Source organism: Pseudocercospora fijiensis (genome assembly GCF_000340215.1).
Source record: "Pseudocercospora fijiensis CIRAD86 unplaced genomic scaffold MYCFIscaffold_5, whole genome shotgun sequence".
Taxonomy (NCBI): Eukaryota; Fungi; Ascomycota; class Dothideomycetes; order Mycosphaerellales; family Mycosphaerellaceae; genus Pseudocercospora; species Pseudocercospora fijiensis.
The window spans coordinates 791,384-804,300 of NW_006921536.1; the positions used below are offsets into that span (position 1 = coordinate 791,384).

The 12,917-nt window shown below is 45.9% G+C and overlaps 7 protein-coding genes across 7 annotated transcripts; 4 read left to right on the top strand and 3 right to left on the bottom strand.

The window, feature by feature from the left end:
• Positions 1 to 2,243: 2,243 nt before the first annotated feature.
• Positions 2,244 to 3,727, bottom strand: MYCFIDRAFT_175304 (uncharacterized protein; the record flags this gene model as incomplete). The annotated part of the gene is made up of 12 exons (XM_007929108.1): positions 2,244 to 2,388; positions 2,415 to 2,648; positions 2,683 to 2,830; positions 2,862 to 2,888; positions 2,929 to 2,939; positions 2,994 to 3,141; positions 3,165 to 3,274; positions 3,305 to 3,340; positions 3,370 to 3,487; positions 3,529 to 3,591; positions 3,638 to 3,689; positions 3,716 to 3,727. The coding sequence occupies 12 exons, from the start codon at positions 3,725 to 3,727 to the stop codon at positions 2,244 to 2,246; spliced, it is 1,104 nt and encodes a 367-aa protein (XP_007927299.1).
• Positions 3,728 to 3,751: 24 nt separating this feature from the next.
• On the top strand, positions 3,752 to 5,578 carry MYCFIDRAFT_32584 (uncharacterized protein; the record flags this gene model as incomplete). The annotated part of the gene is made up of 1 exon (XM_007928767.1): positions 3,752 to 5,578. The coding sequence occupies one exon, from the start codon at positions 3,752 to 3,754 to the stop codon at positions 5,576 to 5,578; it is 1,827 nt and encodes a 608-aa protein (XP_007926958.1).
• A 60-nt stretch (positions 5,579 to 5,638) lies between these two features.
• On the top strand, positions 5,639 to 5,993 carry MYCFIDRAFT_175306 (uncharacterized protein; the record flags this gene model as incomplete). Its single annotated transcript, XM_007929109.1, has 3 exons — positions 5,639 to 5,796; positions 5,842 to 5,869; positions 5,907 to 5,993. 3 exons carry the CDS (start codon positions 5,639 to 5,641, stop codon positions 5,991 to 5,993), a joined length of 273 nt encoding a protein of 90 aa, XP_007927300.1.
• Positions 5,994 to 8,111: 2,118 nt separating this feature from the next.
• MYCFIDRAFT_175307 (uncharacterized protein) lies at positions 8,112 to 9,083 on the top strand (the record flags this gene model as incomplete). The annotated part of the gene is made up of 2 exons (XM_007929110.1): positions 8,112 to 8,159; positions 8,214 to 9,083. 2 exons carry the CDS (start codon positions 8,112 to 8,114, stop codon positions 9,081 to 9,083), a joined length of 918 nt encoding a protein of 305 aa, XP_007927301.1.
• A 29-nt stretch (positions 9,084 to 9,112) lies between these two features.
• On the bottom strand, positions 9,113 to 10,489 carry MYCFIDRAFT_175308 (uncharacterized protein; the record flags this gene model as incomplete). Its single annotated transcript, XM_007929111.1, has 9 exons — positions 9,113 to 9,255; positions 9,292 to 9,475; positions 9,508 to 9,526; positions 9,575 to 9,816; positions 9,846 to 9,986; positions 10,026 to 10,174; positions 10,222 to 10,312; positions 10,340 to 10,447; positions 10,475 to 10,489. 9 exons carry the CDS (start codon positions 10,487 to 10,489, stop codon positions 9,113 to 9,115), a joined length of 1,092 nt encoding a protein of 363 aa, XP_007927302.1.
• A 170-nt stretch (positions 10,490 to 10,659) lies between these two features.
• On the bottom strand, positions 10,660 to 10,812 carry MYCFIDRAFT_33022 (uncharacterized protein; the record flags this gene model as incomplete). Its single annotated transcript, XM_007928786.1, has 1 exon — positions 10,660 to 10,812. One exon carries the CDS (start codon positions 10,810 to 10,812, stop codon positions 10,660 to 10,662), a length of 153 nt encoding a protein of 50 aa, XP_007926977.1.
• A 543-nt stretch (positions 10,813 to 11,355) lies between these two features.
• On the top strand, positions 11,356 to 12,883 carry MYCFIDRAFT_188686 (uncharacterized protein; the record flags this gene model as incomplete). Its single annotated transcript, XM_007929112.1, has 3 exons — positions 11,356 to 11,424; positions 11,481 to 11,589; positions 11,643 to 12,883. 3 exons carry the CDS (start codon positions 11,356 to 11,358, stop codon positions 12,881 to 12,883), a joined length of 1,419 nt encoding a protein of 472 aa, XP_007927303.1.
• Positions 12,884 to 12,917: the final 34 nt, after the last annotated feature.

Genomic DNA, 12,917 nt, shown 5'->3' on the forward strand with positions numbered 1-12,917 from the left:
TATTAAGCGCTCCTTAGCCGCCTTCCTAGCAGCAACTATAGCTTGTTACTGCCTGCGGGCCTCTTCTTTATAAGTCTATATAACAAGCTTATATAAGGGTTTAAGTAGACCTTCTTCTTCAGTATCCGGATTAATATTACTACTAGGCTTACTACCGCAGGTAAGTACGTTATAGATAGAAACGATAGTCTTCTTAGCTCTAGCAATCTTAATATGTATACGTGTAATAGGGAAGACTTTGAGCGCTTCCAATAATGGCTTAGTAGGCTTATAAGTCTTTACTAATTAACTAGCAGTCGACTATAGGTTATAGCCTATCTTACGTAATGGTTGGACCTTGACCTTTATATTTGCACGGCCCTTAACGCTTATATTAATAGCCTTGCGACAGCGCTTCTTATAGTTGGTCTATTATGTCCTTAATCGCCTAGCCTTATCTCTTGCTTAGTTTAGTGCCGCCTCTTAGTCGTTAAACCTCCGCTTCTTAATGGCCCTCCTTGCTTGTCTAGTATACAATAGTCTACTAGTGATAATAGGCCTCGAAGACGCTTCTTCTCGTCGTTTACGTGCCCGAGTTGCCGCCTCGGTTTGAGAGAGGTCAAAGGTTGCTTAGGCGGCTAATTAAGAGTTGACTTCAGTATAGATAAATAGCCGCCTTACAACACTAGCTAATAGTAACGACAGGAGGCCTTCGAGCCTCTATTAGAGGAAGTCGGTATGCCTTATAGTAGTCCGCATACTTATTAATCCAGTCCGACTCTCTATTGCCGGCCTAGGCACCTCTAAGTTATATAGGCGCTAGGGAATTGTTAGTAAATAGTCATCCCCGCGGAGGTATTCTAGGCTTCTAGCCGAGTCTATAACTCGGTCGGAATAGTCGATAGCAAGCGCGTCTAATCGTTCGTATTGTTGCTAGTATTATATACTGTCTCTAGCGTTGTATTCCAGCCGAAGGAACGTTATAGCGCGCTCCGGATCGTATAGAAAGAGGCCTGTCTTACGGAAAGAGGATTTGATACTACTCGGTTTGAATATATTAGCTCGAATAGAGTCGATTGCGGCTATAAACTCGGTTATACTAAACTGAACACAACCAGTACGTATAGCGTCTATTACAGCCTGTTTGTAATAGTGTTTGAATGGCTAGAATAGGACTATATCTAGCGGTTGAAGGAAATATAATATATAAGCTAGTAGGCCGAAGATTACTATCTTATAAGACTATACAAATTCCAGGAACTCTTAGAAGTCGTAAGAGCCGTAATTGTCGCATATTAGTATACGCTACTAGTCCTCGTTAGCTATATATCGTTTCGAGTATTTGTAGAAGTGCTAGATGTAGTAGTAGGCCGAGTTGTCGTTTATATAACTACTTTCTGTTATGTCTACTAGCGTAGACGCGGACAGGTTAGTAAACTACCGTTCTTAGAGCACCTTACTAGCAGCAATTAGCATAGGTGGAATAGAGTTACCGGCGGTATTAACTAATTCAATAGAGGTTATATGCTTCCGGTTGGTCTTAGAAGCGCTCTAAGAGCGACGTTTCGGGTCTATTATAACGACGTATTCCTTACCTCTAATACTAATCCGGAAACCAGTCTTATCGAAGTTCTATATTAGCCGTAGATCAGCAATCTTATAGTATGCTATTGTCTCTCGTAGCCGTATATACTATCGTCTTATCCGCTTAGGTTTATAGGCCTCCTTCCGTACTATTTCAATCGGCTTTTATAGTACTTAGTAAAGCCCGTATTCCTTTATAAACCTCTTTGTCTAGCGCCTATCTACCGTCGGTAGATTGAGTAGATCTAGCGCGTTACGAAGAAGGATATTATTAGCAGTAACGTATAGCAATCGTGTAGGAATATCTAGGCCTATTAGCTCGCGCCTATAGTAGTATTTAAGGAGGGCTGTTTGCTAAGTAGGCTTTATCTTCGTGTTTAGTGGCTGTCGCTTAGTGAGGGCACTACGACTACTACGACGACCTATAACCTTTAGATACCGGAAGCGAAGCTTCTAATAGTTAACGTGCTCGTCGGTAGACTATTGCTTAATATTAGGTACGTAATCGTCGTAGTCGTAGTGGAAGGATAGTATCCTATCTAAAACGGCCTAAATACGGTTTTCTTCGTGTACGTAGGGCGTCAATTTCGCGACGGGGCGGCGTACACGCGCACTAGCGGTTTTACGGGCACGAGGCATTGTTAGAAATTCAATAAGTACGTATAGAAGCGGTTAGGAAATTAATATAGTGGATCTGATGGTGTAGTGTTGGTATTATAATGTAAAGTGTCGATTTTGGCTAAATTATAAGGTGGCTTGCAACCACCTCGCAGAGGGGGCGACAAAGCCACGGATAGTAGGTAGATAGGTAGCTCGTGCGCTGCGCTGCCCTGTGCGCGACAACGCAGCACCAAGGATCGAATGCATCTTTCCACATCATCATCAGCATCATCCAAAGCACGTGAGAGAGAAGGCAGGGCAGGGCAGGGGAGGGCAGGCTACCTCGCTGTCCGTGATGACTCTGTCCATTCACTTCACCTCCATTCCGCCCTAATCCCGCCCAATCCGCGTCCGTGATCGTCGCCGACCGCAGCCGTTCGCAGTAACAAGCACATCCCGCCAATGCAGGGGCCTGGGCAGGTTTCCTAGCCACCATTCATCAATTGCGTTTGCGGTAACACTGTAGCTTCGTTGGGCAGAGGAGAAATGGCAAGTCGGTGGAAAGCAAGAAGTGAAGTCTTCGGAACGACACGAGAGAGAGATATGCAGACTCCACCCGGCCCAATAAATCTGACACTTGACACCTCGGAACCAGGGTTGAACATGCCTTGCATCAAGAAATGGGAAAGAAATGCCACCCTGTGCCACAGTTCCTGCGGGACAGTCTTCGTCCAAACGACATCCAGAACGACTACGCCGCATCACGTACATCAAATCTCAGGCACCGACAACGTGGCATAGGAAGATCGCAGCATAGGTAGTAAGCAGACAGGTAGGCCCATGGCTTTACCCACTTCGTATGCGATGGGGCTCGATGTTTGTTTACAGACACCGAGCTCCATATTCCATTGCTCTCACTGGCATTGCTGGGTAGATCAGAGCCCGCAGACATCCGAGAGACGTCGCAACAAAGCAGGCCTCAGCCTCAAATCCAGCAGGACAGGACTGTTTCGTGACACAGCGTGCTAGGGCTGGGTAAACATCCATCGTCCTGTGGCCCCAAGATACCTGCCGGCTCAGTGTCACAGGCATGGCATGGCATGGCATAGCCCTTCAAATGCATACGAGAGCAGATCTACACATGTTCTGCGCGCCACTTCGCTTGTCTTGTCTATCTCTGATCCGCCAATGTGTGCCCGGAGCTACAGTAGGCCTTTGATGAAGTGTTGGTCGAATACTGTAGGCGAATAATAGGTGCCGAAGGAAGAGGGCAGCGCTTCGGTATGTATACATAAGCTGAATGTTTCACGTCGCGCATTGGCCCCTGCGCGTGGAGCGAAACAAGGGGTAAGTTAGTATCTTCACTCACTTTCGTGCCGCGCTCCATTATATTGCGACTTGCAGCCCTGCGAGACACCTGCAGAGACGCTGATCATGCTTGCCGGCAGCTTATAATTAGTTCTATGTACTGTACCGCCGGAAACGTGGCGAACGAGCAACACATCAACCACCACATCCAAAAGCAACTCGACTCCCCGCGGAGCCAATCCACTTCGACCGCCATTATCGATCGATATACCTTCCCGGCATGGGTCTGCTCAAGCACTTTCGCTCGCGCTCGCGACTGAAGCAAGACAGCCCACCGCGAGCCCACACTGCCTACTCCTCGCCCAACAGGTACGCACCGGGCGGCCGCGACTTCACAACTCGACTGCCCGACAAAGTGCTATCGACCATCTTCTCCTACGTTTGCCCGCACACCCAAGACTACACATACGAGCCCTGCGAACAATCACAAATCGGCGATGGCTGCATGTTATGCGACCTGCGAGATCTGGCGCACTGCGCGCAGACGTGCAGGAAGTGGTATGCAGTCGCCCAGCAGTCGCTGTACACCAGCATACGGATAGACGCAGTGCATTACTGCGAGCTTGAGGAGATCTTGGCGGAGAAACGGCGGAAAGGTGGCAAGCATTTCCGCAGTAAGAGCAACATCGAACCAGTCGATGTGCCGAACATCAGATTACAGCTGCTATGCCGGACAGTGAGAGAGCAGCCAAATCTGGCATCGCAAACACTGTTCCTTAAGCTCCCATACATGACTCGAGAGACTGCAAAAGGCGATCTTGCTCGCACCGTGTCAGCACTACCAAACATCAGATATGTGGACCTTCCAGATGGCTTCTACTCTGGCGATCCCTCCTGCTTGGCCCTTCGACAGGAGATGCAAGCGCGTTGCCCAGACATCCGGAAGATGGAATATAGAAGCGGCTCAGAGGACGCATTTGAATTGCTTGCCCATCGACATTGGCAAGCAATCGAACAACTGGAACTGCAGAATCTTGCCGTTGAGCCGGCTACGCTGCGAATTGTGCTTGCAAGCTTGCCCACTTTGCATGATCTGACCTTGTCTAATGTTTCCTGGCTGGACGACTCCATTTTCCAATCCTCGCCCGGCCAACTCCCCGACTTTCCAGCTTTGCAGATTCTAAAGCTCAAGGACTTAGCTAATGTTACAGCTAATGGTTTGAATTCGTGGCTACAAGCACCGCATATCCGCGAAGTGCTTGCATCACTCACATTGGACTATACTGGTGTCACAGTGCAGGATTTGCATTCGGTGCTTTGGAGTGCTAGCAACATCCAACACCTCTCGATCGTAGAGACGGTTTCGAAGTCACTTTCGCTCGCGGCACAGCAACTTCCTCCGCTGACTTCCATCTCCCTAAAGACATTACACTTTGAGATTGTGAGCAGCGATGAAGTCCATGGTCTCCAGAAGCCAGCAGAGTCGTACTACTCATACCTTGCATCTTCCCTCCACCAGAACGCTCTACCGGCTCTCACCACATTGTATGTCCGCGACCAAAACTTCCCAGAACTTCTAATGCTCCCCCCATTACCAGCATTCGGCGGCTCCGACCAAGGCTCTCTCAACAGCAAAGCTAGCAATCTGAGCTCGAACGGCTCAACATACAAGCAGCCCCCAGGTGGTGGCTTCAATCAGACGCTCGAAGTCTTCTCGAAAGGCATCGACGAGCTCGAATGGGTATTCACAGCCATCGCAGCACCCGCACAAGGAGCCGACAGGAGACAGAGCGTCATTTCTGGAGGTCGGCCGCTAAGCGCATACTCCGCGTCAAGAGGACTAGGGCCGCAGTGGGCACAGGGTGGTTTCGGTGGCGAAGCACGCAAGTCCGTCATCGTCGGCAACGGCTTTGGCGGCTTCCTCGCTGTTCCACAAGAAGAAGCGCCTCGTCCAGGTAGTGCAGGCGGCTCTGGCGATCGCTGGGGAAGTGTCGGCAGCAGCAATTCGCAGAACAGTAGCAACCATCGCAGCAGCTTCTTGCCACTCCCTCCGAAGATCGGTGGCGGGCATGAGAGGAGGAGTAGTAAGCATGATTTGTGGCGATAGATGGAGACGAGCATGAGAGCTGGACTTCATGCTTGAGGAGGAGACGAGCTGCGGGAATGCATGAAACTTTTTTTTTGGAAGATCGATCATTGCATACAAAGGGAGGACATGCATGGAGATGAAATCAGATACCCATATTCGAAATCACTGCAATACCTGGCTGCATTGCATTGCTATGCATCCATTCATGGAATATCATCACATAGGCGAGGCTACATGTAATGTACTTGGGAGTCTTAGTATCATCAGTAGTGTCAAATGAGTACATGCACGTTCTTTACAATCCGAAGAGTCTTGCTCAAAACATTCAGTACTCTGAATTTCTGAGGACTTGAAGCTGATAAATTGCGTCGCGCAAGGATACTTTCCTTCTGCGTCCTGCGACGGAGCTCTATACACACCAGATTGTCAATGAAGAATTCACAACGCAATCTTTGCCCCTACAAGTTCTTTTTAATATATCTTTTTATCTAGAGGAGTTATAGCTTAATAATATAGGACAAAGATACTCTAATTTATGTATATTTTTAGAAAATATTAAAATTTCTAGTCGTTGCCTCCTAAATTAATAAGCTATATAGCTTAAAACTCTAAGTTAGAGATTTTAGAATTTTAGCGTTTTCTTGAGTCTTAATATACTATTTTTAGTAATCTAAAAACTAGGCCTTATAGTTTTACTTAATAAAAATCTATTTTGAGATTTTTCTCGTAATATAGCTACTATTAGTTCTATAATCTAGAATTTAAAACTTAAATTCTTCTTAGGTTCCCTTTCGTATATCTTTTTCTTTAGACGAGTTATAGCTTAGTAATATAAGACAAAAATAATCTATTTTTAATCTAGTATTAGAAAATTACTAAAATTGTTATAGCTATCTACTAGGATTAGCCTAAAATTCTAGAATAAAGATTTTAAGACTTTTGCTTTTTTTAAGCCTTAGTATACTATTTTTAGTAATCTAAAACCTAAACCTAATAGTTTCACCTAGTAGGAATCTATATTAAAGCTTTTACTTTAAATAAGCTATAAATAGTCTTATAACTTAGAAAAGAATATTCTTAAGAATTGTAAACTTTAAATTGCTAAGCCTACAATTGTTAAGAATATTCGCTTTAGGATTTTAAGACTAATAGTAAGCGTATTAAAATAAGAATCTCAAAATATATTTATACTAGGTAAAACTTTTAGGTCTAGGTTTTAGATTACTAAAAATAGTATACTAAGGCTTAATAAATACTAAAATCTTAAAATCTTTACCTAAGAGTTTTAGGCTAATCTTAGTATATAGCTATAATAGTTTTAGTTATTTTCTAAAAATACATAAAAGTTAAAGTATATTTGTCTTATATTACTAAGCTATAGCTCTTCTAAATAAAAAGATAAACTAACGAGAATATAGTAAGAAAATAATATTCCTTTCTAGATTATATTACTAATAGTTTATATAATAATATATAAATTTAGATTTAGATTTTTATAAGATGAAACTATAAGATCTAGATTTTAGATTACTAAAAATAGTATGCTAAGGCCTAAAAAATGCTAAAATTGTTAAACTTCTAAATTAGACTTTTAGGCTATATAGCCTATAAATTCAATAGGTAACGACTAGAAATTTTATTATTTTCTAAAAATAGATACAAATTAGAGTATTTTTGTTCTACATTGTTAAGCTATAACTCCTCTATATAAAAAGATATGTTGAAAAGAACTTAAAGGAGCAAAGATTGCGTTGTTGTCGCTACGGTCAGAAGTGCTGTATTGACAATCTGGTACGTATAGGCCTCCCTATCCTGCGCCTAAGAGGATTTACTGTTGTAGGCCTAGCTTGCTAAGCCTGCTATATCGCTTTTTACGTATCTGTAAGGACTCGCGCGTCTACCCCTATAATATCTACTCTATTCTATTAGAATTATAAAATTATAGGATTATAGGATTATAGGGCTATAGGGCTATAAACTTATAAACTTATAAACTTATAAACTTATAAACTTATAAACTTATAAACTTATAAACTTATAAACTTATTTTATTTTATTATAATAGTAATAAGTTGTTTTATTATTTTGTTTTAGTGCTATTATAGTTATAAAGCTATAGAGTAATAAAGTAAGAATATTACAATATTCTAAAATTCTAAAATTCTAAAATCATATATATACTAGTCTATCTTTAATACAATATATCTAAGTAAAGACGGTAAAGCTAATATCGAGGTATCTATATTCTTATAGGTATAGGGTGTATCTATATTTTCGACGGTAACAATGTATTTTTAGGGGCAAATGCGCATATTCGAGCGCGTATAAGAGGACGGTCCTTTTCCCTCGAGGTCCTACGTCGTTTACTCTCTGTTTAAATATACACAGAATCGCAAGACTATTAGCAAGATAGTATAACTTATTATATTCAATTGCGACAAGTATTACGACGTATAGACGTCGTTATCGTCGCATCGTCGTATTACGGATTAAGCTTTCGGAAATCGAGCCGAGCTTAGTCATAGCTTCTTACTGTCGCAAGACTTCGGTAATGGTCGAAGGACGGAGTAAGAATGCTAAAGCCACTACAAACCATAATGTAAGTAAAGAGAGTGCGAGTATGCCTTCTTACAGAAGCTAACGTGTCGTACAGAACGTTCAAAAGGCTGAGAAAGCTCTACATCAATATCAAACCTTTATAGAAGTTCAAGTCAAAAGATCTTTTGCCCATCCAAATGGGGCGAACATACGTCGCAATGCTCAAGCCTCAAGCGATGTCTTAGCTCGGGTTCTCAACGAGTGTAAGACGTTGGGAGACTTTACCAGGTTCTATGGTGTCCTTGGTCGACTTCGTCAGCAGGTACGCCAGGGCGCGGCACGGAGGCAGGACCGGATTAATTTTCTAAAGAAGCAGAAAGCGGCTCCTCAGCATGGACGTGATATCCTGAAGTGGCGTGCTGCTATTGCACAGTCTCTTCGTGGAGAAACCAAGAAGAGTAGTGCTTTCAATTCGAAGCTTGGAGCTAAGCAGACGCTTGTAGCTCCTAGGATGTGTCCTGATTATCCTATCATGGCTCAGAGTCGGGCTGCTTCGATGACGAGGGAAGTTGATATAAACCTGGCAATTAAATCCGATCCAGACACGGACGGCAACACTGCAGGCCAAGGTTCCAGGTCGAGACCAGTCACTCCGGCAATTCTAGCGGGGGAGTCTAGGACGTCTACCGCCACACAGCAAGATCCACTCCAGCCGCCACACACTACTGCTGAGAGCATTCAGCACAAGCCGAAGCGCGGCCGACCAAGTAATGCTAAGCTCAATCATCTCGCTTCATCCATTCACAACGAAGACCTGGCTGGTTTGATGGAAGAGGCTTCCAGAATGAAGCCGGCATCGATCCAGCGCTGCTCCAAGTACCGTGAGTTCGCTCCAAATGGCTCTCGACTTCCAAACTTCGTTCTTGTGACGAGAACTCCGGACGAGAATGAGAGCGATGAGGAGTATATGCCTGACGATGAATGATTTTTCGATACTGTGGGCGGGATAGAATGTCAGCAAGGGTCGTGTGTTTTTGTCGTTCTCGGGCTTTGATGCTGCGCTTGAAGGCTGTCGATATATAATTGAGATTGCTTGCGCTCCGATGAGGATTCTCGAGAAAAGGCGTTAGTTGTCTCTTGAGTTATGTTTATAGAATCTTTAGAAAAAAAATGGGGTTCGAATAGTCTCTAACTTCCTTTCCTTCTAGAAAATTTCTTGCGGTATAGCGCTGTCGGGAAGGTAGTGATCAGAGAACGAGATTCCAGCTCTAAGCGTTTACTGAATATACTATTCTCTGCAAGTTGCAGTGAGTTGTTTTGTGTTGTGTTGGAAAGAGGCAGCAAGGAAGGGGACAATGTGCCGGCTGGATTAGTCAGCTCTTGGCAATGTCTGTGACGCGATCCTGGACGCGACTGTATGACAGACAACTCACACAACAAAAACATGATCATCAAGATACCGGCTTTCTCTATCACTGTATACTATACTTAAGTCGCCGCTCTCCGTCCTCAAATGCCCAAACAGCATTCATCAGGCTTTTCGAGAAACCCTCATGCGACTCCAACACCTCCTGATACAGCTCGAACTCGAAACGATGGAACGCGGTTCCAACGATCAATGCCAGCTCCATATGAGCCACGTTCTGGCCTACGGAAGCTCTCGGCCCAAATGAGAATGGATTAAAGCAGATTCTTTGCCTGGCAGTAAGACTTCGGGTCTGAATCCTCTACACTCAGGGCCCTAGACCTCCGCATCGTGGTGGATGGTATGGCTTGGGACAGAAAGGACTGAACTTCGAGGAAAGAGCTCTCCATTATTTTGTACGCCTCCCTCCGATGTCACCAATCGCGGTAGACCGATCGCAGATGTGGAGTGCAAACGCATAGCCTCGTCGATGCAACGGCGAAGGAAGAGAAGCTACTTGACTTGAGCATCCGTGGCAAGATCTGCATCAGCGGGAATGGCGGCGTCAAGTTCAGCTTGCAAGAGACGTAACATTGTGCCTGGCGCTGCTCTCTCGCCATGCTGAACCCAGTAAAAGATCGCACAGGCAGGATTGGATACGGTATCAGAACCTGCGATCAGTTCTGTCAACGCCTCGGATATCAGCTCTTACCTTGACATCGGATTGCCATTTCTGTCCTTGGCATTAACCAGCATATCCAAAATGCCATGTTGTGACTTGGCATTGGCTCCTGCATTTTCGGTCGCATCTAGGCGATTCCGTGCAAATTCTTTACAGATTGAAGACCTTTGCTAAAGAACGGATCCGGAAGATATTTGGCGTAAGGCTTGAGTGGTAGTAGGAGGCCAAGCGTAGACGACATCTCTCCTCGGACCATGCGGCTCTAATTGGGCCTCGCACTCATCACCACCTCGGTCACGCACATTGAAGACTCCTGGGACTCTAGAGATAAAGGCCCCATAGAAATGGCTTTCGATGCCGATACAGTTTGCGAAAACCAACCACTTCTGGGCCTATTCTTTCAGAAAGCCGTTGCCATCAGCTTGGAGTGTCTGGAGACCGCAATCGACACAATCCGACTCTCACGACATTGCCCTATCTCTTATGGGCATGGTCAACCCAAGCAAACTTCTTGCCATTGCGTGCTCCAAGTGCCAGCCAGATGTTAGAGAACCTGGCGAAGAATGGTCCTGTGGTGTGTCTAAAACGCTTGTAGTTGGTGAAATATGGCACTACAATACGAGCCATGCCGCGAGGACAAGATACTTCTTCCAGGACTGCCATCCTTTCTCGCAGGCTTGTCTTCGGTCGTGGTTGAGCCGGGAAGGCCAATTGCCGCTGGAAAATACTACTCACTTGACAGCCATTGTGCATTTGTCTACAGAATCACGTAGCCGCTCTTCCCACTACTGGTCTGCCACGAGCGAGGTGCATCTCACTAACCATGCATTCTGTGGTGGACAAGATAGGCTGACCCTGGTCTCCACAACCCCACTCTTGAGACTGTGACGATCTCAACCTTGTTCCACCCTGGACTATGCACAATCCGGGGGGCAGCTCGGCAAGCACGCCGACAACCTGTGGCTACGAGCATTGATCGATTGTTCGTCATGCAATCGAGCTCACGACCACAACCAAAGACAGTGTGAGCCTCAACGGGTGACATGAGGTGTCGTGATATTGTGACGATTATTCCTTCTGCAAACACCTTTGCATTTCACCAAATTGGCGTATCTGTAACGTACCTCAAGATCATCATATTTTCGCAACTACATCGACAACGTCCCAATCATGCACAAAACATTCGAAGGGATCACTGTACTTCAGAAAGCCGTTCGCAGCGAGGAAGAAAGCCTGAATGTACGCTATGTCTCTTCGATTGGCTTCCTAACATGTTGAATGCTGAAGAATATCAGGTGGCCATCGTTGGCGCTGGTCTAGGCGGCCTAGGTGCTGCGATCAGCCTACTGCTTGCTGGTCATAAAGTTCACGTCTTAGAATCCGCTCCACAGATTGGCGAAATAGGTCTGTCAGCTCATTCCGACTTCGTTGCATGGCTTTTGTCTGACATACTCCAGGCGCTGGCATACAAGTACTGCCAAACAGTTCTCGAGTGCTCATACAGTGGGGACTCGGTCCAAGATTGGCTCGTCTTGCCACAATTCCTGTCCAGGTTGAAATGCGGAGATGGAAAGGCGATCTGCTTACCATAATGGACTTCGCCGATGCCGCCAAAGAGTACAAAGCACCGTTCTGGGACTTCCACCGAGCCGACTTGCATGGAGCAATGCTTGAGAGGGCCATTGAGCTTGGCGCCACTCTTCAGACGAGTGCCCGAGTGGTGGACATTGACTCATCACAGCCTGAAACTGCCACCATAACACTGCAGTCTGGTGAACAAGTGGTCGCTGATTTAGTTGTCGGAGCAGATGGTATCTTCTCCCGCTGTCGAGACCTCTTGGTTGGCAAGTCAGACCCACCCACGCCGACAGGCGACTTGGCATATCGGGTCTTACTGAGTACCGAAGGCATGGAGAACGATCCAGAGCTTGCGCCATTTCTGCGGGAGCATCACGTACGATACTGGTTGGGACCCGGAGCTCATGCGGTCAGTTATGTCTTGCGAAATGGCAAGCAGATCAATGTTGTTCTTCTGGTACCAGACGATATACCTGACAACGCGACCACCGTCGATGGCAGTGTTGAAGAAATGCAGGCCTTGTACGCGGAGTGGGATCCGCGAATACCCAAATTGCTCAAATACTGTCAGTCAGTCCAGAAATGGAAACTTTGTTTCCGGCCAGGCCTAGATCAATCCTGGTATAACACCAATGGCACCTTTGCGCTTCTCGGCGATGCTGTCCATGCAACACTACCATATTTAGCCAGTGGTGCAGGCATGAGTCTGGAGGACGGTGCGGTCCTGGGATACTGTTTTTCCCGCATCCGCGATAAATCAACACCATCGAAGCTGAAAGCCTTGCGCATCTATGAAGACTGTCGGCGCACGCGCACCGAAAGCATAGTGGCACGCGGCAACCTGCAGCAGTACCTATATCACTTAGACGACGGCTCAGAGCAAGAGGCCCGAGACGAGAGGTATAGGATCTTTGGGGCGCTCGAGAAGCAGATCAAGAAAGCAGGCTCCGTCCAAGATGTGCCGCTGCCGGCAGGTCTGGAGATCGGAGCAGACCCTTTCCCTTGGAGAAGATACGGTGTCGGAAGTTGGTTGATCAGCTACGATTGCGTGGCTGATGTGGACAGCAAATGGCCTGATGAGCGGCAGGTTGCTGAAACGCAGTTCAGAGCATTACTATAAGGACTAATGGAAACGGCACTGCAGCGCACTCGAA